The sequence below is a fragment of the Mustela erminea genome, chromosome 9, assembly GCF_009829155.1.
Source record: "Mustela erminea isolate mMusErm1 chromosome 9, mMusErm1.Pri, whole genome shotgun sequence".
NCBI classification, from domain to species: Eukaryota; Metazoa; Chordata; class Mammalia; order Carnivora; family Mustelidae; genus Mustela; species Mustela erminea.
This window is the reverse complement of record NC_045622.1, coordinates 62,230,460-62,256,863: the sequence shown is the minus strand read 5'-3', so window position 1 is coordinate 62,256,863 and position 26,404 is coordinate 62,230,460. Positions and strand designations below refer to the sequence as shown.

Below are 26,404 nucleotides of genomic sequence, written 5' to 3'. Positions count from 1 at the left end.
TGAGGAGAGCTATTCAAGAATATTACAGAGAATACACAGGGCTTGGGAAAATATCAAGCATATGAAACATCATAGTCCAAATTATTTTATTATTACTGGTTCATAACTAGTCTGTGTGGGTTATATCTAGCCTTCCTTTCTCTAGCATCTTGCTTTTGCCTCTCTTAACCTACACTGTTCATCAATAATAAATACACCCTTCTAAGATAGAAATTTAATCATATCTTTAAAAACATGTCTATGTTTATAGGCACCACATCTTAACCAGCTATAACAAACTTGTAATCAGTGCTTCTATTTTCCATACAAGCTGCAATTATCCCCATATTTAACAAAGGCAGGAAAAAAAACAAAACTATAATCAAAAGTAGCAGAGAAACCATCCTTTTTCTTGGACCAAACCAATCTTGAAAAAGAAAAACAAAACTGGTGGTATCAAAACATACTGTGCAAAGTTGCAGTAATCAAAACATAATGGTACTCAACGGAACAAAATAGCCAGAAATAAACCCATACCTTTATGATCAATTGATCTATGATAAAGTTAGTAAGAATATAAATTGGGAAAAAGACAGTCTCTTCAACAAATGGTGTTGGGAAAACTAAACAGCTACATGCAAAAGAATGACACCAGACACCGGACCCTTTTCTTATACTACATACAAAAATAAACCCCAAATGGATTAAAGATCTAAATGTGAGACCTGAAACCATAAAATTCCTAACAGAAAACATAGGCAGAAATTTCTCTGACATCAGCCATAACAATATTTTTCTTGATACGTCTCCTTTGGCAAGGAAAATAAAAGCAGAAATAAACAACTGGGACTACAGCAAGATAAAAATCTTTTGCACAGTGAAGGAAGCCATCAACAAAATTAAGAGCAGCCTACTGAATGGGAAAGATATTTTCAAATGACATATTCAATAAAGGGTTAGAATCCAAAATATATAGGAACTTAAACAACTCAACATGACAAAAACTAACAACAATCCAATTAATAATTGCACAGAGGACTTGAATAGACATTCTTCCAGAAAAGACAATAGATGGCCAATAGACACATGGAAAGATGTTCAGCATCACTCATGATCAGAGAAATGTAAATCAAAACCACAATGAGATATCATCTCACACTGGTCAGAATGGTTAATCAGAAACACAAAAAATAACAGTGCTGGCAAAGATGTAGAGAAAAAGGAACTCTTGTGCACTGCTGGGGGAATGCCAGCAGGTATAGCCACTATAGAAAATGGTATGGAGGTTCCTCAAAAACTTAAAAATAGAAATCCTACATGATCCAATAATTCCACTAGTGGGTTTTTAGCCAAAGAAAATGAAAACACTAATTCAAAAAGATATATGCAGAATTATTATGTTTACTGCACAATTATTTGCAAAAGCCAAGATAATAGAGGCAACCAAAATATCATTTAAAAGAGGAATGGATAAAGAAGATATTTATAGGGGTGTGTGAGTGTGTGTGTGTGTGTGTGTATGTATACACAAAAAACAAGAGTCTTAAATATAATGAACAAACCGGTGCTTGCCAAAGGGGAGGTGGGGGGGGGGGGAAATGGGTGAGGATAGAAGAGGATTAAGAGTACACTTGTCCTGATGAGCACTGAGTAATATGCAGAATTGTTGAATCATTATATTGTACAGCTGAAAATATAACACCATGTATTAATTATGCTTGAGTAATAAGAAATACATGCACATCTTCCTTATCCATTCATCTGTTGAAGGGCATCTTGGTTCTTTCCACAGTTTGGCGACCGTGGCCATTCCTGCTATAAACATTGGGGTACAGATGGCCCTTCTTTTCACTACAACTGTATCTTTGGGGTAAATATCCAGGAATGCAATGGCAGGGTCAAAGGGAAGTTCTATTTTTAATTTCTTGAGGAATCTCCACACTGTTCTCCAAAGAGGCTGCACCAACTTGCATTCCCACCAACAGTGTAAGAGGGTTCCCCTTTCTCCACATCCTCTCCAACACATGTTGTGGTCCATATACACTATGGAGTATTATGCCTCCATCAGAAAGGACGAATACCCAACTTTTGTAGCAACATGGACGGGACTGGAAGAGATTATGCTGAGTGAAATAAGTCAAGCAGAGAGAGTCAATTATCATATGGTTTCACTTATTTGTGGAGCATAACAAAAAGCATGGAGACATGGGGAGTTAGAAGGGGGTTGGGGTAAATTGGAAGGGAGGTGAATAATGAGAGACTATGGACTCTGAAAAACAATCTGAGGGTTTTGAAGGGACGGGGGGTGGGAGGTCAGGGTACCAGGTGGTGGGTATTATAGAGGGCACAGATTGCATGGAGCACTGGGTGGGGTGAAAAAATAATGATACTGTTATGCTGAAAATAAATAAATGAAAAAAAATACATGCACATTCTTTGACACCCTCCCATAGAGAAGTGGAGTTTATTTTTCTTCCCCTTGAGAATGGGCTACTCCTGTGACTGCTTAGCCAACAGAATATGGTAGAAGTGATACCACGCCACTTCTGGGCTTGGCCTTTGGGGAGACTGACAATTTTCAGTTCCTCTCAGGAAATACCCAAAACTTGGCTGGCATACTATGAGAAACCCATGCCTCAAGGAAAGGCCACATAGAGGTGCTCTGGTCCACAGGGCTGAAGTTCCCAGTGACAGCCAGCATCAACTTCCACCCATGTGATGAGCCATCTTGACCATTCCATCCCAGCACAACACTGTATCCTCAGCCAACATCATGTGGATCCTGAGAACTCCTAAGTCAACTCACAAAACTGTGAGACTTAATAAAATGATTGCTATTTCCCATCAGTAAATTTTGGGGCAATTTGTTAGAAAAAACAGGTAACTGAAACAGAAGCTGTTCTGGCAGTATTTACTGAATGGCAAAATTCCTAAATGTATTTCTCTAAGCAAATCTTTGATGTTCTCATATTTCTATAGCTCATTTTTCACATAACTTCATTACTCCTATTTTAAAAATCACCTTCATATATTTTTTATTTTCAAATCACTTAGTTCTAACATATAGGAAAGCTACCAATATTTTTATTTTATATCTGGCCACCTTACAAAACTCTTAACAGATGTAATAGTTTTCACAATGAGTTTCTTGGATTTTCTAAGTAGAAGGTTACCATTTACAAATAATAGCCCCTTTCCCTCTTTTCTACTAATTAAATTTCTCATTTTTAAAAAATTCATTAGTTATGTCTTTCAGGTCAACATAAAATAATTACAGAACACCCTCATCTATCGATTTTAGAGGAAACACTACTGTTTATCTTTACACCCATGATTTGTTTGCCTTTTGTGCTTAATAGATTTTGAGTAAATGTCTTATTCCTATTAATCCCAAAATCACAAACTATGCTTTACCTATAAGACTTTGTTCTTGTCTCTAATCTGAAACAAAAATGAACACTTTAAACCTTAGCCTATCATCCCAATCCTGGGTATCTGGAGACCAGCCCATGCCAAACCACCTCTGCCTTTCTTTGACCTATCTCAGTGTTTCCCCCACATTCTCAAATCATTCCAATGACTTTTTTATAGATTAAAATCCACAGGATTCTCTTTTCAAGGTTCTGACTACTTAATTAAGCTGTCCAAAATTTGGTTTTATATTCTTTATCCAAATTTACCTTAAACTGTTTATAATTAAACTTGGATCATTAGCACTTAAATCTAGATGTGCCTCTGATCATCTGATGAGCCTTTAAGTGTGTGTGCACGTATGTACATTCCATGTGGCTATGCTGGGCTTCTCACAAAGAGCAATGCCAAGCTAGCTGAAGTAGTGGGTGCTAACTTCCAAGAGAAAGAGGTGGCAGCTACAAATCCTATTACAGGCTAGACTTGGAACCAGCAGTGTCCCCTCTACTGCACTGTATTGATTAAACAGTCCAGTGCTAGCTGAGATTCAAAGGGTGGGGAAACAAAATCTGTATCCTTTTTTTTCCCTCTAACCGAAGTATAGTTGACACACAATATGACATTAGTTTCAGGAATACAAAGGTTGCATCTTGATGGAAAGAGTGACAAAGATTCTGGAGCCATCTTTAATTCACTGTAGTCCATTAACTGTTTTGGAAAATAAACTACATTTACCAAGGTAAATTCCAGATTGATTGAAGTATTATATTTAAAGGATGAAATAGATGAAATCAGAATAAAATCAGGAAATATATTTCTAATTTGGGGATGGAAAAATTCTTATGCCTAAAAATAAGAGATATAAAGCACAGAGGGGTAGGGGGAAGATATGTGATAACATAAATTTAAAAATATGTTTGGCAGACACCATAAAAAATAATAAAAAAACTCAGCAATATTTCATTTGCCATAACTGTGATGAACAGTGGGAATTTCCATGAGATCTTACCTAAAAACCTCCAAAGTCTTAATAGATAGAGGACAAAAAGCCATTCACTGAAAATGACCAAAACAAATAAACTAATTTTACCTTTCTCATAATCATACCAGTTTTTCCCTTTAGTTCCTACAGATATAAAGGTAGGGCAAAAAGACACATGTCTCCGGTGCCTGGGTGGCTCAGTTGGTTGAGCGACTGCCTTAGGCTCGGGTCATGATCCCGGACTTCCAGGATTGAGTCCCGCATTGGGCTCTCAGCTCCTTGGGCAGTTTGTTTCTCCCTCTGACCTTCTCCTCTCTCATGTTCTCTCTTACTCATTCTCTCTCAAATAAATAAAATCTTAAAAAAAAAAAAAAAAGAGAGAGAGACACGGTCTTTACCCTCAGGGAACATAAAGCCTAATGTGGGAGACAAAGACCTATACAGATAAAAGTAAAATATAATTGTGACAAATGCTCAAAAGAGATGATTATGGTCTTACAGGAGTATATAACAGAAAAAAAACGAACCAAGACAGGCTTCCCTGAGGAAATGTGTATCTGAGATCTGAAGGAAGACAAGGAGTCAACTAGGCAAACAACAGAAAGAGCATTTTATGTAAGGACACCGCATGAACAGAAACCCTGAGATGGAGGGCAAGCCCCACTTGAGGGACATCTGGAATGTATGTCCTGTGGAATTCTTTTCTCTGCAGTCCTCCAACAACTATCAGAGTGCTGAGGACACAGTAGATGCTAATACATATTAGATGCTGACTGAAAGCAGAGCAGTATGGTCTGGGTGCAAAGAGTGAGGGGAGGATGCAGGGTGAGGCGTGGCTGGAGAAACAGGTGGGGACTACTGTGTTCTGAAGCAGGCAAAACTGCAGTCAGCACAGTGATTAAGCAAGCATATGACAGAACTTGATCTCTCCGACTGCAATGTGGCTCAAACACTGGAGTTGGGGGAAAAGAGCAAAGAGGCATGGCAAGATCTTCCTGTATGATGAACTGAGAGACTGCAAGGATAGTTGAGATGAGAGATGGTGATGGTACATGGACTAGGGTTGTGGCACTACAGATGAAGAGAAGTGGAGACATTCAAGGGATATTTAGAGAGATAAAACCAAGTATTAGAGAGGTGAGGAGATAAAGTTGTGTGAAGGATAATCACTATACTTGTGTAACTGGATGGATGGCAGTGCCATTTGCTCAGGGAACAATGGAAGAAGACTGGAAAACAAAAAGTTATGACTTTGGTTTTATAGAACTGGAGTCATCTTTAAGATATCCAAGAAAGGGCACCTGGGTGGCTCAGTGCGTTAGGCCTCTGCCTTCGGCTCAGGTCATGATCTCAGGGTCCTGGGATCAAGCTCTGCATCAGGCTCTCTGCTCAATGGTGAGCCTGCTTCCTCCTCTCTCTTTCTCTGCCTGCCTCTCTGCGATCTCTCTCTCTGTCAAATAAATAAATAAAATCTTTAAAAAAAAGAAGATATCCAAGAGAAATGTCATGTGTCTGCAGATTTTTCAATTCAGAAAGGAAGCCTGGGCTGGAGACACAAATTTGTAAGTCGCCTCCATGTGTGTGGTAAGTGAAGCTGCAGTTGTGATTGTGATAACCTAGAGAAGAAAACAGAGACTAAGAAAAGATGACAAAATGAGACCATATGTCGAGAAACTCTGAAATTAGAGTTAGATAAAGAGAAGTCTCCACCAGACAGAGAAAGAAAGGCCAGAAAGAGAGGAGGAAAATCAGAAGCATTGTAAGAACCTACGAGTGTTTTTAAGAGCGAGGAGCAGGTAATGTAAGATAAGGAATAAAAAAATATCACTGGAGTTAGCTATAAGAAAGTCTTCTATGACCTTTAGTAAGGACTGTTTCAGACGGAGATGTAGAATAAGCATTAAACTGGAATGGGGTGAGGAACAGAGGGTGAGGAAATGAGAAAAGTACAAAATATTTTGAGAAGACTGGCTATAAAGAGGTGAGAAATAGAGTAACAGGTTGAGAGAAAAAATTTTCAAATCAGTAATGATTTAAAAATGTTGAAAAGCTAATGTGAGGATGAAGTAGAAATAGTAAAAATGTAAGTGAAAGAAGGCAGCAAGAAATGGGGTCCAAAAGAAAAGGGGGGGCAGGGAAATCTACCTTAGAAAGAAGAAATTGAATAATTTGCCTTTCAAATCAATAAAGATTTTAGGTTAACAAGAGGGTGCTAGGGTAATAATAATAAATAGATAATACATTATTAGTGACAGTACAGATTGGTATAACCTTTCTACAGACAATATAGCACAATGTAACAGGACTTAAATAAATTCATGCCCCTTGATGCTAGAGTTTCTCTTGTAATATGTATATCCTAAGAGACTTATCAGATGTGCCCCAAAACTTGGCAACAATCTGAATGTCCAACAGCTAGGGGGAATAGTTAAATATATTATAATACATGTATATGATAGAACATTACATGTGAATTAGAAACCATGCTTTCACAGACTATTTAGTGACACAGGTAATTCCCCATGGTATCATATTAGGTGAGAACTGCAGAATATAAAGTCACATATCCCTGATGATCCCAATGGAAAAAACCAAATCTTCACAACCCACAGAGACACATCATCACAAAGTAAAAAGTCCAAGAAAATAAATCAAAATGTTAATACTGCACAGCTCTGGGGAGTGAGGTAGTGGGGTGAGCTCTACTCCTCTTTAAACTTTTCTACATGTACTAAAATTTATATTAAGCATACAAAAATCAACAATCTCCCACAAACAAAAAGTAAGAATTAAGAGATTACATGAAGGTAGAAATTTAGGGCACAAGAAGTTCTATAGTAAACGAAGGAAAAATGGAAGATTACTAAAGTCACTCTAGTATAAAGCAGAACATTCTGTTTTCTTTAAAAGAAAGAATATGATTTCCTGTTGGGTTAGCTAATGTTTGTTTACATAGCACTTACCACGTGCTAGGCACTGTTCTAATTGTGCTACCCATAAGACTCACTTAAGCCTCACAGGAACGTGGAGGTAAGTTCTGTAATTAACTGCACGTTACAGATGAGGAGACTGGCAGGTAGGTTGCTCTGGACCACACAGCTTTAAATGCGTGTGTGTTCCTCACCTGTGTTCCTTACCTGCAACATTCTTTTTTGCCTATCCACCAAAGGAAAAGAATCTGTGAATTAAAGGCAATGGTGACTTCTCCCCTTCAAAGCCTGGGCGGTTTGGTTGTCATCTCCCTGACTCTTATTCTAAGGCTGTTAACGGTACACTGTGTATTTGACAAACAGAAGCTTCTTACAGCTGCCTTGTATCTGCCTGGTTCTTACCCAAAACAGATGTGCTTGGGATTTTGTGCTCCACTGTCCATCTTCTTTCCTTACTCTCCAACTTGGAGATCTCAACTGGCTTGGAAAATAGATGTTCTGTTCATGGGGAAAATGAAAAAAACAACAAAACAGACACTTCAGCCATTTTTAAAGGGAAGAGATTCCATTCCTCTGTAGTCTAAGAGCCTCTGAAAGGCTAGCAGTCACCGCGGATTTGTGAATGTCTAGCTTTCCATTAGGAAGGACTTCCACTCAGATACACAACAGGAAAACGTGTTATTATGCCCAAAGGATATTAGGAAACCTGAACACAAACCCAAGTACCCTTAACCACTGCAGTCGTCCTCTGGTTTTTAGCAGCAGATAAAGAGACTACTGACAGGCAGAGGAGGTAAATACACAGAAACCACCTTGATACAACGAATTCAGGTTCCTATAGTTCTCCAGCATCACATCCCTGTGCAGAGTCTTTATAGCAGGGTCCAGTTGTCCCCACTCTTCCTCGTTGAATTCCACAATCACATCTTTGAATGTTACTGGTTCCTAAAACATTAAATTCCTTTGTAACCAAAGGTCACTCCCAAAAATATTACCAGAGGAGAAATGAATTAGGAAAGAATAGGGTAGATCATCAGAATATGTAAGAAACTGACAAATATTTGGGGTTCTAAGTGATGAAAATCAAGTTCAATTTGGTATTCTGTGAGGGCTACAGAAGGAAATCAAGTGCAGTCCTAACCCTCAATTAACTTTTATTTTGGTTGAGAAAAAAAAAAGTTGCAAAAATCTGGAACAAAATATTATTATCGAGTAAAAATACCTGCCATAGAAGGAGTTCAGAACAAAAAGAGTTTCGGATAGATGTGAGGGGAATTTGTAATGAAGATGGAGACTCTGCTAGCAGAAGAGGTAGGGCATTTTCTCTAACTGAGAAAGGCAGCCTGCTAACTCCTTCCCAGGCCGGTCAGCCAGTCCTTTCCTGACTACCCAAGATGAAGTAGCCACCCTCCTCATCAGTCTCTACTGCACTGTTTCTTTTCTTTGTAATAATTATTACTATCTGCAATTATCTTACTTCCCTGGGTGTGCCTGTCTGCCTCGACTCATTTCCACAAAGGATTTCCTTTCATTTACCATCATATTCCTGGCCCTTAGCAGTGGTATATCAGAACCTGCATAGGTATTTCTCATGAGGGCCTTCACACCATCACCTGTTGCACTTCCCTCTCTAGCATTCCCGAGCTTGTCATAACGGGCACCTTCAGTAACAGTGAAATACACAAATCTCTTCCCTCCCTATGCCTCAGAGCCAGATGATGTGAGAAAATCATCTACATTAGTTTGCCCACTTCCTCACCTTCTTCCCTCAACCTCACTTCTATTAGTATCTTCATGATAGTAAGGGAATAAGTACCACTCAGGCTGGATTTTCCTGAATTTTTTAAAGGTTTTATCCTTGCAAAATTCTCCTCCTTGGCTTTCAGTGATATCGTATCTTCCTGGTTTTCCTCTACCACTTTGATGCTTTTATTTTAGTATCCTCTGGGATTTCTCCTGCTCCTGCCTATTCAATGACATTACTCAGGACTCTGCCCTTGGCTCCCCTCACATTTAATTCTAAACATTCTCTGGTGGGCTCTATTTCTATGGCTTTGATTATTGTCTATTAAACTAGAGGGAACAGATGCACAGAAAAATACAAGGATTAAATATTTTTCAGAGTGTATCATTAACTAAAATAAAACAGATCCAATGTCCTATGGGAGAAATAACAGTCTTACATCCTTAGATGGACTACATTTAGCAAAAGCTCAAAAGCTGAAAAAGAAAAAGATCATTTCAGTAAAGAGTAGGATACGAATTCACCTGGGAATCGCCAGTTAGTGAGTCATATTCCATTTTCTCCTTGATGCTCCCCTTCTGGAGGACAGAATCCTTGCAGGATAGCTCTGAGAAAGATGAAAGAAAACAGGGAGACAAGATTTGTCCTGGAGAAACATTTAATGATTATAGTAGTAGTTCTAACATGCTCTTCATAGGAATCATCTTCAGAGCTTTGGAAAAATAACGATGTCAGGCCCTACCAGCAATCAGAATCTCCAACGGTGGGGCTCAGATATTACAGTTTTTAAAAACTCTAAAAATGATTCTGATACTCTACCAGAGGTTGAGAAATATTGGATCAGGGTGAAGAAGGCCAAACTAATATTTTGAGGCTTCATCTGTGGTTGTAGCAGATTCCAAAAAATAACTTGAATTCTGTCCTAATTAAAGTCTACAGCTTTGCAGTAAGTTTTGACATTGAAAGTATGCATCCTTAATTTTTATTCTTTGTCAAGGCTGTTGTGAGTATTTGGAGTCCTTTGTATTTTCATATGAACTTTAGGACCAGCTTGTCTGTTTCTACAAAAAAAGGTAACTGGAGTTTTGCTATGAATTGCATTCGAACCTACAGAGTGCTTTATGGAGTATTATCATCTTTTTTTTTTTTTTAAAGATTTTATTTATTTATTTGACAGACAGAGAGAGGCAGGCAGAGAGAAAGTGGGAAGCAGGCTCCCCGCTGAACAAAGAGCCTGACATGGGGCTGGATCCCAGGACCCTGGGATCATGACCTGAGCCGAAGGCAGAGGCTCTAACCCACTAAGCCACCCAGGCGCCCCTGGAGTATTATCATCTTAACAACATTAAGTCACCCAATACATGAACACAATTTAATAGACAATATTATTTATTAGAGAGTACATGTATTTAATAGACAAGTTTAATAGACAATAGTTTAATAGACAATAATCAAAGCCATAGAAATAGAGCCCACCAGAGAATGTTTAGAATTAAATGTGAGGGGAGCCAGGCTGTCTTTTTAAAATTATTATTTTTAAATTATTTTTTAATGAAAAAAAAAAAAAGGTAACCCAGTTCCAGGGATATCAAGGGCTGCTGATGGGCTCTGCAGGTCTCTTTGGGTACTCAAACGGCAGTAGGTGTGAACTCTGAACCAGTCGTCTTCCTTTCGACCTGTGGATACTGGGATAGGCGTTGTAAATAAATGCCTTATGGCTTTTGCATGAAATCTTAAAAAAAAAAAATCACATAAAAGTGACCTAGGCATTTTAAACCCATGTTGTTCAAGGATAAACTGCCTAAGAATAGATCACATGACAGTAAAGATAGCTTTACTTCTTCCTTTCCAATTAGGATATTTTTTAGTTGTACTAGCTAGTACCTCCAGTATAATGTTGAACAGAAGTGGCCAGAGTGGGCATCCTTGTCTTGCTCCTTATTCTAAGGGCAAAGCTTTCAGTCTTTAACCATTAGGTAAGATGCTTCCTATAGATTTTTCATAGATGCCCTTTATCCGGTAAAAGCAATTCCCTTCTAATCCTAGTATGTTAAGTGCTTTTATCATGAAAGGGCATTGGATTCTGTCAAATACTTTTTCTGTATCAAGAGGACCTTGTGGGCACCTGGGTGACTCAGTCTGTTAAGTGTCTACCTTCAGCTTAGGTCATGATCTCGGGGTCCTGGGACTGAGTCCCACAACAGGCTCCTTGCTTAGCGGGGAGTCTGCTTCTCCCTCAGCCTCTCCCTCTGCCCCTCTCCCCAACTTGGGCACGCATGTACTCTCTCTAATAAATAAAATCTTATTTAAAAAAAATAAAAAAGAGGACCTTGTGATTTTCCCCGATTAGAATGGTGTATAATATTTATTTTCATATGTTGAACCATCCTGTATTCCTGGGAAAAATCCCATTTGGTCATGGTGTATTATCCTCTTAATATGCTGCTGGATGTCGCTTGCTGGTTTTCTTTTCTTGTGAGGTCTTCGCCTGGCTTTGGCATTAGGTTAAAACTCATCATCAATATGTTAGGAAGTCTTCTTTTTTTTCTTGGTCGGTGTAGTTAAGTCTTTGTCAGTTTTATTTTTTCAAATGACCCACTTTGTTTCATTGATCCTGTTGTTTTTCTATCCTCTATTTCATTTATCTCTGCCTAATCTTTTTTAACATTTCTACATATTTATGAATTTTCCAGATTTCCTTCTTTTTAAAAAAAATACTTTATTTATTTGACAGAGATAGAGTGCAAGAGTCCACAAGCAGGGGGAGAAGCAGAAGGAGAGGGAGAAGCAGGCTCCCCACTGAACAGGGAGCCCAATGTGAAGCTCCATTCTAGGACCCTGGGATCATGACCTGAGCCAAAGGCAGACCCTTAACCAACTGAGCCACTCAGGCGTCCCTTTAGAGTTCCTTCTATTATTGATTTCTAATTTCATTCTCTTGTGGTCAAAAAAGATACTTTCTATGATTTAAATGTTTAAATTAATTGTCACTTTTTTTGCCTAACATTTGGTCTACCCTGGAAAATATTCCATGTGCATTTGAAAAGAATATACATTCTACTGTTGTTGGGTAGAGTGCTTATGTATTTGTTAGGTCTAACTTGGTTATAGAGTAGTTAAAGTCTTCTATTTCCTTTTTCGTCTTTCTTCCTGTTCTATCCCCTAATGAAAGTGGGGTGCTTAAGTCTCCAGATTATTACTGATCTATTTCTCCCTCATTTTTGTCAATTTCTGTGGGCCTGACTGTTTTAATTCTTGTTCATCACTGACTTACTTTTTTTTAACTGATTTGTAACATCTATATTCTTTGTTGTGTGTACCCACTTAAGTCTGTTCCCTTAGCTTAGTGGTCAGCTACCTGGAATCAAAACAGAACAGAACAGAACAGAACAAAACAAAACAACCACAAACAAAAGTCATTTCCTAGTCTTTGCAGATGGGCTGCAGGTGTTGAGACTTGCCTTCAACACTTAGCCAGATAATTTTTCAACATTATCTTAGTCTTTAGTTTCTGTTTACGCAAAGCTTGAAGGTCAGCCAGAGGTGAGAGTTAAGTAAGGCCTTATCAGGTCCTTCTAAACATGTACCCTGCTTTCTACATCTCTAGGAGTATGTAAGAACTTTTCAAAAACCTTATTCCCCAAAGCATCTCATACCCCTCAGCCTTTCCTCCCAATCTTTTTGTGTTCACTATCTTAGGTGGGAGAGGCTAATACATTTCCCATTAAATGCTTTGACAAATGCTGCCCAGGTGGCCACCTCTGCCCTGGGAGAGTTCTGACTCAGATAAAACAAGGGCAAGCCCTTTGGGTGGGTTCTTTAGAGAGCCAAGACAGGTAAAACAAATTAAAAACCTTCCTCACTCCTCTATTACCCGGCAACCTCTCCTTTCCTTCTCAACCAGACTTCAAGAATAGTCTATAATCATTATCACATTCACACCTTCGCATCCATCTCTTTTTGGTGGTGGTGCTGGTGGGGAGTATGTATGTGATAGGGAGAATAAAAGACCCCAGAGATACACACCCCTAATCCTTGGATACACTGGCAAAAGGGATTCAGCAGATATGATTAAAGTTAAGGACCTTGAGAGATGAGGAATCACCCTTTATTATTTGGGTGATCACAATCTAATCACATGAATCCTAAAAAACAGGTTTCCCAGCTGTGGTCAGGGTAAGTGAGAGAGGGAGAGAAAGCAACCATGATCTACTGAGCAAGTGCATGTACTGTGACAACAGAATGGAGGGTAAGAGGAAGCAGTGTGGAAAGCACATGGCTCACCATTGCAAGCTTTGAAGAGGGGTGAAAGAAAGGAATCATGAGGTCCAAAAAGGAATGCAGTCCTATTGATGCCTTGATTTTTGTTCAGGGAGAGCCATTTTGGACTACTGATCTACAGACCTGTAGAATAATACATTCACTAACTTTGTGGTCATTTGTTATGGCAGCAATAGAAAACTAATATAACTAACTACCAAGCACCACCTCAACTCCTTCTCTGAAACTGTTCTAAAGCTTAACAATTACTTCATAATCAACAATTTCATTAAATTGCTTCCAATACTCATCTTTTTAAAGCTTTTTTAGAAAAGATTTTATTTATTTATTTAAGAGAGAAAGAGAGAGAGAGAGCATGAGAAGAGGGAGGGTCAGAGGGAGAAGGAGACTACCTGCCCAGCAGGGAGCGTGATGTGGGACTTGATACTGGGACTCCAGGATCATGAACTGAGCTCAACCCAGTCACTTAACCAACTGAGCCACCCAGGCACCCTCAAAACTCATCGTAATAGGAGAACCTTTTTGTCATACCAGTGCTGACACGACACTCCCTTCTTGAATACTTCTCTTTTCCTAGCTCAAGATGCTAACATTTCCTGGTTCTCTAATGTCCCAGATTATGTTTTCTAGCCTGCTTACCTGGTTTTTCTTCTTCTGTTTAATCTTTTATTTCTTTTTCAAATAAGGACTGAATATAGCAATAATATCATCACTCTCCTCAGCCAATAATTCCTTGTCAAATATCCAATCAACTGCCTCATGACTTATAAGGTTCACACACTCTCTTGATTTGTTACACATCTTTTACATTTAATTTCTAAATCTCTTGTCCGTATCACAACTTCCCCTTAAAATTATTTTGTTGTAGAGAGGTGCCTGGGTGGCTCATCTGGTTAAACATCCAACCTTTGGTTTCGGCTCAGGTCATGACCCCAGGCTCATGTTGGGCTCATGAGATGGAGCCCCATGTTGGGCTCCTGCTCAGTATGGACTCTGCTGGAGATTCTCTCTTCCTTTCTGCCTGCCTGTGCATGTGTGCTCTCTCTAAATAAGCAAAATCTTAAAAAAAATAAAATTAGGGGCGCCTGGGTGGCTCAGTCATTTAAGCGTCTGCCTTCGGCTCAGGTCATGATCCCAGGGTTCTGGGATCGAGCCCCACATCAGGCTCCCTGCTTGGCAGGCAGCCTGCTTCTCCCTCTCCCATGCCCCCTGCTTCTGTTCCCTCTCTCACTGTGTCTCTCTCTGTCAGATAAATAAATCTTTAAAAAATAAATAAATCAAATCATTGTTTTAGAAACTAGATTATCTTACAGTTTCCCAGAGTTTAGATTTTGCTAATGGCATTCCCATGATATGATTTAACATGTTCCTCCATCCTCTGTATTTCCTGTAATGGGCAGTTAGATCTATGACAGACCTTAAATACTGATGCTCCCTAACGATATGTATTTTTCCTACTTCTATTCATACCTGTAAATTTCCAAACCTATAGAGATCTCAAATTCAACATGCCACATAACTACTGTATAAATCCCCTCCCATAACATCTGCTACTTGTGCCCTATTCATGTGTGGCAGAACATGCACATTTACATCAAATCTTACCCCTACTCACATCTTATATGCAGCCCATAATTCCTTCAGGTTCAAATTCCTGTTTTCCCAATACTTCCACATTCTTTAACACCTCATCTATCTCAACTCATTTTCCTGTTTTCAGGGTCGTCAGGTCTATCCCTTAAACAAGACGCTGATAAACTTTTTCTGTGAAGATCCAGATAGCAACTATTCTGGGTTTTGCAGGCAATATAGTCTCTGCTATAGCCAATCAACTCTGCTCATGGCATGAAATCAACTGTAGACTAAAAGTAAATCAGTGGGCATGGCTGATTTTTATTGAAAAACACCCATGTATAATTGGACCCACACAGTTTAAAACCATGTTGTTCATGGGTCAACTCTATTAGCTTCAGGTGAACAACATAATGATTCAATATTTAATGTATATTACAAAAGCACCATCTCCAAAAACTTTTGGTTTGGTGGCCATAGTTTGCCAACCACCTACTCCATATTGCTATCAAAATGATATTTTAAAAGGCAAATCAAATCGTTTTACTCCCCTACCCATGCTGTGAGATCTCATCTCTACTTTCATTTCCTACAAAATAAAACCTGTGCTTCCTGATATAGTAAAGTCCTTCATGATCTGGACCTTGGCACCCTCTAGCTTCAGAAAAAGATAATTTCTTTTCATATGGAAAGTGTCAGTTACTCTTTTTTTAAGGTTCTTTTTTTTTTCTTTTTAACTGATGTGTAATTGACATATAACATCCTACAGTTGACCCTTGAACAACAAGAGTGGTCAGGGACACCAACCTCCTGAGTAGTTGGAAATCGGCATATAACTTCTGACTCCCCCAAAACTTAACTACTAATAGCCTACCACTGACCAGAAGCCATACCAATAACATGAGCAGTCTAATGCATATTTTTATACGTATTACATACAGTAAAGTGAGGCAGAGAAAAGAAAATGTTAAGAAAATCATAAAATACATTTACTGTACTGTGCTGTATTTATTGAAAAACACCCATGTATAATTGGACCCACACAGTTTAAAACCATGTTGTTCATGGGTCAACTCTATTAGCTTCAGGTGAACAACATAATGATTCAATATTTAATGTATATTACAAAATGATCACCAAAGTAAGTCTGTTAACATCTGTCACCACATATAGTTACAAAATTATTTTTTTGTAATGAGTGCTCTTAAGATCTAATGTCTTATTTTTTTATTTTTATTTTTTTAAGATTTTGTTTATTTGGGGCGCCTGGGTGGCTCAGTGGGCTAAAGCCTCTGCCTTCGGCTCAGGTCGTGATCCCAGGGCTCTGGGATGGAGCCCCGCATCGGGCTCTCTGCTCAGCGGGGAGCCTGCTTCCCCCCTCTCTCTCTGCTTGCCTCTCTGCCTACTTGTGATCTCTGTCTGTCAAATAAATAAATAAAATCTTAAAAAAAATTTTTGTTTATTTATTTGACAGACAGGGATCACAAGTAGGCAGAGAGGCTGGCAGAGAGAGAAGGAAGCAGTATCCCCTCGGAGCAGAGAGCCTGATGCGGGGCTCGATCCCAGGGCCCTGGAATCATGATCTGAGCTGAAGGCAGAGGCTTTAACCCACTGAGCCACCCAGGTGCCCCTTAAGATCTAATGTCTTAACAAATTTCAAATATGCAATACAGTATTATCGACTATAGTCACTATCCTGTACATTACATCCCCATGACTTATTTATTTTATACCTGGAAGTTTCTATACTTGTGACCCTCCACCCATTTTGCCCATCCTTCACCTCCGGCAACCAATCTGTTCTCTGTATGTACAAGCTAATTTTTCCTTTTTTTTTTTGTTTTTTTTTTGTTTTTTTTGGATTTCACGTAAGGGTCAATAATAGTAATAATTCTATTGCCAATTTTCTACATGCTCACCTTCATCTTTAAGCATTTCAATCACTTCCTCTATGAGGGACACCACTTCTTTGCTGTTCTTTGGATGCTGTAAATTCACCCAAGTCCTGAGGTCTTCAGGGAGAATTGTCAGAAACTGTTCTAGCACCAACAGCTCTAGGATCTGCTGCTTTGTATGAACGTCTGGTCTCAGCCACTGAAGACAGAGCTCCCAGAGTTGACTCAGGGCTTCATGAGGCCCAGACACTGCCAAATACTGGAAATGTCTGAACTTTTGACGAGAGGCCTCAGAGTTGTATGTTTCCATGACTGGAATGGATTCCTGCTGCCAGGACACTTCTGCTTTCAGGACTTCACTTTGTTCACGCTGAATCAGGTTTTGAGGTTTTGAGATAGCCATCAACTTGTTCAGAGGCTGCATCTTCCTAGACAGAACTCCCACTGTAGTTTGAATTTGTCTAACTGGAGGATTCTAGTAATTTTCAGGCTTGGGCTAAGCATTTGTGTACAATTTATGTGCAATGTGATTTCAGCCAAGTTCTATCTCAATAAGAGAAAAATTCCAGGAGCTTCAGCCAACAATCAGGTACCTGAGAGAATGAAAAAAGACACCAATATGACCTATATTTAATGAACACATATTAGCATAGTGTTAAAAGATATTATAATACAAATAATATTCTTAAAAATTGTATAATAAATATTATAAGTTATCATTCCATTCTTGTTTCCCATTTTTTAAAAAGATTTTATCTATTTATTTGACACACAGAGAGAGATCACAAGTAGACAGAGAGGCAGGCAGAAGGGAAGGGAAAAGCAGGCTCCCTGCCGAGCAGAGAGCCCCATGTGGGCCCAATCCCAGGATCCTGAGATCACAACCAGAGCCAAAGGCAGAGGCTTAACCCACCGAGCCACACAGGTGCCCCTTGTTTCCCATTTTTATAACAAGAAAATATACTATCTCTTTCCCCTTATCACCCACCAAAAAGACAGAAAACACAAACATCACACAAAAAGTGATAAATGAAACAGTCCTTTTAAAACAAACCTCATAATTTAACTGCAATTAGGTTTTTCCTGCACCAGGTGACAACATATTTTTGCTTTTTTTTTTTTAATTTTATTTGTCTATTTATTTATTTATTTATTTATTAAGATTTTATCTATTTGACAGACAGAGATCACAAGTAGGCAGAGAGGCAGGCAGAGAGAGGAAGGAAAGCAGGCTCCCTGCTGAGCAGAGAGCCCCACGCAGGGCTCGATCCCAGGACCCCGAGACCACGACCCAAGCGAAGGCAGAGGCTTTAACCCACTGAGCCACCCAGGCACCCCTATTTATCTATTTAATAGAGAGAAAGAGAGAGAACACAAGCAGAGGAAACGGGAGGGAGAGGGAGAAGTAGACGCTCCGCTGATCAGGGAGCCCAACATGGAGCTGGATCCCAGAACCCTGGGATCATGACCTGAGCCAAAGGCAGACACTTAACTAACAGAGCCACCTATGTGCTCCAACACATTTTTGCTTTAAAACTAAGCAAAACACATCTTCAGAAGGATATTCAAGTTATTAAGGCTTTACACTAGTGATGCCTAAAAAACAAATTCTCACTAAAATATCAATAAGATTATATAAAATGAATAAAATTGGAATACCACTAAAAATTAAGTTAAACAATTATTTAAAAAAGAGAATAAATATGAGTCATTTCATTGCCAGAGAAAAATCTAAACGTACATTTCAATGACACAGAAATGGTTAAAGAGGGGCGCCTGGGTGGCTCAGTTGGTTAAAGCCTCTGCCTTCTGCTCAGGTCATAATCCCGGGGTCCTGGGATCAAGCCCCTCATTGGGCTCTCTACTCAGTGGGGAGCCTGCTTCCCTTCCTCTCTCTGCCTGCCTCTCTGCCTACTTATGATTTCTGTCTGTCAAATAAATAAATAAATAAATCTAAAAAAAAAAAAAAGAAATGGTTAGAGAGCCAGGAAAAAACTCCATACCTATATGGTTAATTAATCTATGATAAGTGAGGCAAGCATGGGGAAAGGACAGTCTCTGCAATAAATGGTGCTGGAAAACTGGACAGCTACATGCAAAAGAATGAAACTGGACCACTTTCTTATACCATACACAAAAATAATCTCAAAATGATAAAATAAATAAAATAAGAGACCAGAAACCATAAAACTCATAACAGAAATAAAGGCAGTAATTTCTCGGACATTAGCAACATGTCCGAGACCTTAGCAACACATTTATGGATATGTCTCCTTAAACAAGAAAAACAAACACAAAAATAAACTATTGGGACTACATCAAAATAAAAACTTTTGCATGGTAAAGGAAACCATCAACAAAACAAAAAGGCAACCTACTGAATGGGAGAATATATTTGAAAATCACATATCTGATAGGCAGTTAATATCCGAAATATATAAAGAATATATACAACTTGAAACACACACACACACACATTCAATCAAAAAAATGGGCAGAGGACCTGAATAGACATTTTCCCAAAGAAGATATATGAATGGCCGATAGCTACATGAAAAGATGCTCAACATCACCAATCATCAGGAAATGCAAATCAAAACCACAATGAGCTATCATTTCAGACCTGTCAGAAAATGTATCAAAAAGACAAGAAATAACAAGTGTTGGTAAGAATGTGGAGAAAAAGGAATCCTGTATACTGCTGGTGGGAATGTCAACTGGTGCAACCACTGTGGAAAACAATACAGAGGTTTGTCAAAAAATTAAAAACAGAAATAGGACATGATCCAGTAATTTCACCACTGGGTATTTCACTGAACAAAATGAAGACAGTAATTTAAAAAGATATATGTACCCCTATGTTTATTGAATTATTTACAATAGCTAAGATATGAAAGCAACCCAACATGAATGGATAAAGAAGAGGTAGTATACATATACAATGGGATATCACTCAGCCATAAAAAAAAGGATGAGATCTTGCTGTGTGCAACAACATGGATGGATCTAGAGGATATTACGCTAAGTGAAATAAGAGAGAAAAATAAATACCATACAATTTCACTTACATGTGGAATCTAAAAACCAAAACAAATGAACGAACAAACAAACCAAAAAGACTCTTAAATATGGTGGTTGCCAGAGTGGAGGTGAGTGGGGGGATATGAAAAATAAAGGGAATTAAGAAGTATAAATTTCAGTTACAAAATTAGTCACAGTGATGAGAAATACAGCATAAAGAATATACGTAGTAAACTGTAATAACCTATGATGACAGATGGTAACAACACTTATAGTGGTGAGCATTTTAAGTACTGTATAGAACTGCAGAATATATTGTATACCTGAAACTAATATTGTATGCTAATTTTACTTCAATTAAAAAAAAGTACATTCCAAGATTATAATGATTAGAAGTTTTCATTTGTTAGGACTCACTATGGGAGAGTCTGCAATGTTCACTAAGGAAGTTATAGGCTCAACTAAACATTTAGGCTCAGAAGACTACACGGGCCATATTTGGTACTAATTCATTCAGAAGGCCACTGGAGAGAAAATACAACTTGCTAGCAGAGTAACTGGCATTGTTCTTCAGTGGGAGTCCTTATAGGGTATAGCCAAGTCAAGAGATCCACAGAGGTTGTGCAAAAAGCATATGGACTGAAAAGCCTTCCCAAAAGAGCCAGTATCTTTTTTTTTTAAGATTTTATTCATTTATTTGACAGAGATCACAAGTAGGCAAAGAGGCAGGCAGAGAGAGAGGAGGAAACCCGATGTGGGACTTGATCCCAGGACCTTGGGATCATGACCTGAGCCGAAGGTAGAGGCTTTAACCCACTGAGCCACCCAGGTGCCACTGAGCATCTCTTTTAACAACTCTGAAAAGAGCACTCATTGTTCCCCAAAGAGCTTGTCAAATTACAAGAGTCATTACACTCACGGAAGTTCAGATACAGCTTTTTACCCAATTTACAATTCTCCAAGTATGGATGCAATTCAATTTTCAGCGTTCATTTTATTATGCTTCTCTAAGCCAGGGGTTTTCATGAGCAATTTGATACCAAGGAAATCTGACAATGTCTGGAGACAGTTTTAGCTATCACAACTGGGGGCTCTTATAGGCATCCACTGAGAGAAGCCCAGGGAGCCTGCTAAACATCTTACAATGCACAAGACAGTGCTCTACAATGGAGAATTATCCAGCCCAAAGTGTCAGTAATTCCAAAGTAAAGAAACCCTGCTATAGAGGATACACAGTGACTAAGAGTACATACTTGGGAGTCATACTGACATGAGGTTAAACCCCAGCTGTACTAATTTAAGCAAATTATCTAACCAAACCTGAGTTTTCTCAACTGTAACATGGATATAAAAATACCTGTCTGATTGAATTATAGGGATTAAAAGAACACTAATCCACTTCTTGGCAGATAATATGCAATCAATATCCATTTTATTGAGTTTCTTAAAATCATAAATGGATGTTGAATTTTGTCAAATCATTTTTCTGCATCTATTGAAATTATGTGATTTTATTTTTCGTTTTCTTAACGTTGTGTATCGCATTGACTGATTTGCAGATATATTTGCATATCATATCTGGTAAGAGATTAATATCCAAAATATATAAAGAACTCCTACAACTTAATAACAAAAAAGAAACCTGATTTAAAAATAGGCAGAAGATTTTAATATTTTTCCAAAGACATTTGAACATTTTTCCAAAGAAAACATACAGATGGCCAACAGATACCTAAAATATGCTCAACATCACTGATCATCAGGCAAAACCAAGTCAAAACCACAATAAGGCATCACCCCACACCTGCAAGAATGATTATTATGAAAAAGACAAGACATAACAAGTGTTGCTGAGGATACGGAGAAAAAGGAACCCTTGTACACTGTTGATGGCGGTGTCAATTGGTACAACCACTCTGGAACAGTGTGGAGGTTCCTTAAAACAGTAAAATAGAACTACCCTATATCCAGCAACTCCACTTCTGGGTATTTATCCAAAGAAAATGAAAACACTAAGTGGGAAAGATATACACACCCTCATGTTCACTGCAGCACTGTTTACAATAGCCAAGATACGAAAACAACCTAAATGTCCATCGATAGATGAATGGATAAAGGAATTTATTTACACACACACACACACACACACACACACACACACACAGGAATATTATTCAGCTATAAAAAGAATAAAATCTTACCATTTGCAACAACATGATGTACTTTAAGGGAATTATGATGTGGAACAAAGTCAGAGAAAGAAAAATACTGTATGATTTTTCTTATATGTGTAATCTTAAACAAAAATATAAGTTCAGAGAACAACCTGGTGGTTGCTAGAGAAGAGTGGTAGGTGGGAGGAATGGGTAAAGGGGGTCAAGGGTCTCCCAGATCTCAGATTTTAATACCATTCTTCTATACAAGGAACCATGGCTCCATGGAGAAATGACTTATTCTAGAACTGGAGCAAGAAATATACAAGATGAGGGTGCCTCGGTGGTTCAGTTGGTTAGGTAGACGTCTGCATTTGGCTCAGGTCATGATCTCACACCAGGTTCCTGGCTTGGCAGGAGGGGGGGGTCCTTCTCCCTCTGCCTCTCCCTCTGTCCCTCTCCCCGACTTCTGCCGTCTCATTCTCTCAAAAAAAAAAAAAATACACACACACACACACACACACACACATATGGTGGGCTTGGAGCATCTTGAAGTGCTTGAATATAGATAAGAGCTCAAAAACCACTTACTGGGGAATGTACAAGGTAAAGAGGAGCCAAAGGAAAGAGCCATCAATGGCCAAAGCTGAAACAATATGAGCAATAACTGAAACTATAAAAATTAATACCCATAAGCTACACTAATATACATGACTGACTCAACCAATAAATAAATGGGGGGAAAAAAAGACCAATCTCTCATGCAGAATTCCAAATAATTTGTGTAGATACTCAGCCCTCCAGGAGGAGGAGCATAACTCTCCATCCCTTGAGATTGGGCTCTGCATAGTGAATCCCTTCCAGAATAAATACGGGAAGAAGGAAAAAGAATAAATTTATAGTGGAGAAACCTAAAAAATATACTTCAGCCACGTGATCAGAGTTAACATCAATAATGACAGGTCATGTTACAGTGTGTCCCTCTGAGACGATGTGGTAGAAAGATTTGCCTTCCCCAAACCCATAACCCCAGTCTAATCATGAGAAATTCTAACAAATTCTAATAGATGGGTTTCCTACAGTATACCTGACCAGTACTCCTCAAAACTATAAAGGTCATTAAAAACAAGTCTCAGAAACTGTCACAGCAAAGTCGACCCAAAGGAGATATGACAACTAAATGTAATATGACATCCTGGGTGGGATGCTGAATCAGAAAAAGGACATTAGGCAAAAATCAAAGAAGTATGATTTAAATATGGATTTCAGTTATCTAATTCAGTATGTTAATTAGATCTGTTAGTTCTAATTAACATACTGGTTTGTTACTAATTGGGGAAATGGGTATGTGGTATATGCAAACACTTTGTACTATATTCTCAATTTTTCTTTAAGTCTGAAATTGTTGTAAAATAAAATTTTTATTAAAAAAATTAAAAGACACTTGCCTGATGTATAGAGATTCAAAAGGATGTGTGGTAAATTTATGAAACAATTAGGGAGCCATTTAGTAAAATAGGATGAGATTAAGGTAAATTCTAAAATGGTTTAAGAGACAGGCAATCTTGGGGCACCTGGGTGGCTCAGTGGGTTAAGCCTCTGCCTTCAGCTAGGGTCATGATCTCAGGGTTCTGGGATCAAGCCCCACGCCGGGCTCTCTGCTTGGCGGGGAGCCTACTTCCCCCTCTCTCTGCCTACTTGTGATCTTTCTCTCTCTCTCTATCAAGTAAATAAATAAAATCTTAAAAAAAAAAAAGAGAGACAGGCAATCTTGATTGGAAGGAGTAAAGAACAAAAAGGGATACTTCATTGAACCAGTGATATGATAGACAAATCTAAAAGTCTCTTCCAAAATGCTGAGATAAGGGAGAACAAAATTTTATGGTGAAAACCAAATTAAAATTGTTTTCTACAGTTTCTTAAAAACTCTTTCTCTCCATTCGCCATCTTGTACAGATGTACTGGCACCATTTTATACACTCATTAGTACCCCCATTATATCTCCACCAGACACAGAACTAAGTGTATCAAGTGAAGGAAGATTTTGAGATCCAACACAAACCTTCTCTAAGCTTATGGAAAGCATGGTTCATTAAAAAAGAAAAAAGAGGGGCGCCTGGGTGGCTCAGTGGGTTAAGCCTCTGCCTTCGGCTCAGGTCATGATCTCAGGGTCCTGGGATGGAGCCCCGCATGGGGCTCTCTGCTCAGCAGGGAGCCTGCTTCCCCCCTCTCTCTCTGCCTGGCTCTCTACTTGTGATCTCTCTCTCTGTCAAATAAAAAAAAGAAAAAAAAAAAAGAAAAAAGAAAAAAGAAAAAAAAGTTTCAAAGTGCTACAGAGGTATCATGGGGTCCCACCAAAGAATAAACTATATGCCCACTTTTTAAATTACTATCAAGGGAGAAAGAAGGAAAAATAGCTCACAGGCAAATGATAAAAATAAAATGAAACACCAAGGAAGCACAGAAACTTAAAAAAATTAAAGGTAGAAATAGTAACAATGATATCCACTGTAATAGTAAATGTACTGGATAAATAATTTCACTGTATAAACACTCAAAAGACATCCAAAACAAAAGAACTGGAAAGAGGAAAATAAAGGGATGATTTAAAACATAATAAACAGGGGTGCCTGGGTGGCTCAGTGGGTTAAAGGCTCTGCCTTCAGCACAGGTCATGATTCCGGTGTCCTGCCATGGTATGGAGCCCCATATCTGGCTCTCTGATCGGCAGGGAGCCTGCTTCCCCTTCTCTCTCTGCCTGCCTCTCCGCCTACTTGTGATCTCTCTCTCTGTCACATAAATAAATAAAATCTTAAAAAAATAATAAACAATTATGCAGGCATATAAATCCATGAAAGTAGATGAAAAGGAAACTTTAAATGACTGAAGGTACAACTTATAATCAAATAGGACTTGTTAAATGTACCAATAACATAATTGGAATGTATTTATTGCAAAATCCTCAGAAAACAAAAGATGAAATCAACACTCTCCCCCACCCCCAGGAAATGGGACAGACTAAGGCAACTTTCTAAATCCTAAACACATAAACTAAAATTAAGTAATAATATGGTATACATGAAATGTGCTTAGTGATATGTAAAACACGACAATGCAGTTTCTATTTCAGCAGCTATGAAAATGTTTACAAAAGTTACTATATCACTTACAAAAAACCTCAAATACAAAGTATCTACCAGTGCTACGAACCACACTTACTATCAGAATGAAACCTAGAATTTAACACAAGTAAAAAACATTCTCAACTAATTTGAAACTTAAACTTTGCATCAAAGTACAACTCAAATGAAAACCAATAAAAACACTGGACATCAAAATCCATAGAGCACAGCTTAAGTTCCACCGTTAGGCAACGTCAAAGACTTACAACCATATTTAAACAAGAATGAAATGAATTAAACATTCTACTCAAAGTGAGAAAAAGCAAGAAAATATACTGGGAATTTATACCTTAAAATATAAATTAATACCTCACTCGGTATCAGTAATTATAGTACTAGGAGGACAGAGATGTTCAGGAGGACATCTCTGAGGAGGATTTCCAAAAGGGACAGTCTGGATGATAGAAGGTCCAAGGAATGGCTGTGACCGCGAGAAGCTTCAGCGGTCTGTGAGCGACGCACCCTGGAATAAACGAAGTCAAGAACGGTTCGCATTTAGACTCTGAAGTACGGAGGACGCCCTTCAGGACGATGGTGGCAGTCCGAAAACGAAGAGCTGAGAGTGGGCGCCAGGACCGCGGGACGGGAGGGCTCAGAAGGCGCCCGTGACAGGAATCCGGAGCGTTAACCACCCACGTGACACAGGTTCCAGCGCTTCAGAGCGCTGAGGAAACTGCACACGTGCCAGCTGTGCGCCGGCAGTATCTGTGGGCAAACAGGGTCGTTCACACCCAACCGCGGAGAGGCAGCTTGTGGTAAAAAGAACCTGTCGAAATTGGCGCAGTTAAGGGGCGCAGAAAACAGTCTGCTAAGGAAGCGTCTGAAAGTAAGACAGATGCCGCGAAGTTTCACTGTTTCGAGGACTGGTAGGAACGGTAAGGAAAGAAAGCAAGCTGGAAGGACGTCTTCTCCAGTTTCTTTTCCAGCTGATCGATCCAGCCTTCTTCTGTCCGAGACGGATCAATACCAGTTATTCCCTAACCCATTGACGAAGCCACTGGGCCCAGGTCGAGCGCCTGGAGGCTGAAGCCCCGTCACCGAATGCAAGAGGGGCCGGCTAAACGCTGTCGATCGCCGCTCTCCCGAGCCCTGACTTCCTTCGGCAGCCCGCGCCCGCCCCGCTCCGGAGACCCCCGCCAGGTGGGCCCCCAGAGACTGCGGAGCGCCGCGCCAGCTGCGAGCCAGCCGACGCACCCCGGCGGGATTTCCCATTCCCCACACCCACGTCCTCACCGCCCGCTGACCCGGTGATAC

At 39.1% G+C, this 26,404-nt stretch overlaps 1 protein-coding gene across 4 annotated transcripts in view; it reads right to left on the bottom strand.

Annotated features, from left to right (window-relative positions):
• Nucleotides 1-26,404, bottom strand: part of LOC116598947 (zinc finger protein 215-like) — a 110,123-nt gene that overhangs the window by 83,494 nt on the left and 225 nt on the right. The window contains exons 1-5 of one of the 4 annotated variants that reach the window (XM_032358470.1): nt 25,460-26,391; nt 16,819-17,387; nt 9,571-9,653; nt 8,115-8,247; nt 7,705-7,800 (exon numbers count right to left, since the gene is read on the bottom strand). In XM_032358470.1, coding sequence (XP_032214361.1) covers nt 7,705-7,800; nt 8,115-8,247; nt 9,571-9,653; nt 16,819-17,218 — 712 coding nt within the window. In that variant the 5' untranslated portion in view covers nt 17,219-17,387; nt 25,460-26,391. Of the gene's footprint in view, nt 1-7,704; nt 7,801-8,114; nt 8,248-9,570; nt 9,654-16,818; nt 17,388-25,459; nt 26,392-26,404 lie in introns of those variants that run through there. The other 3 variants (XM_032358471.1, XM_032358472.1, XM_032358473.1) reach the window with 3 other exon arrangements.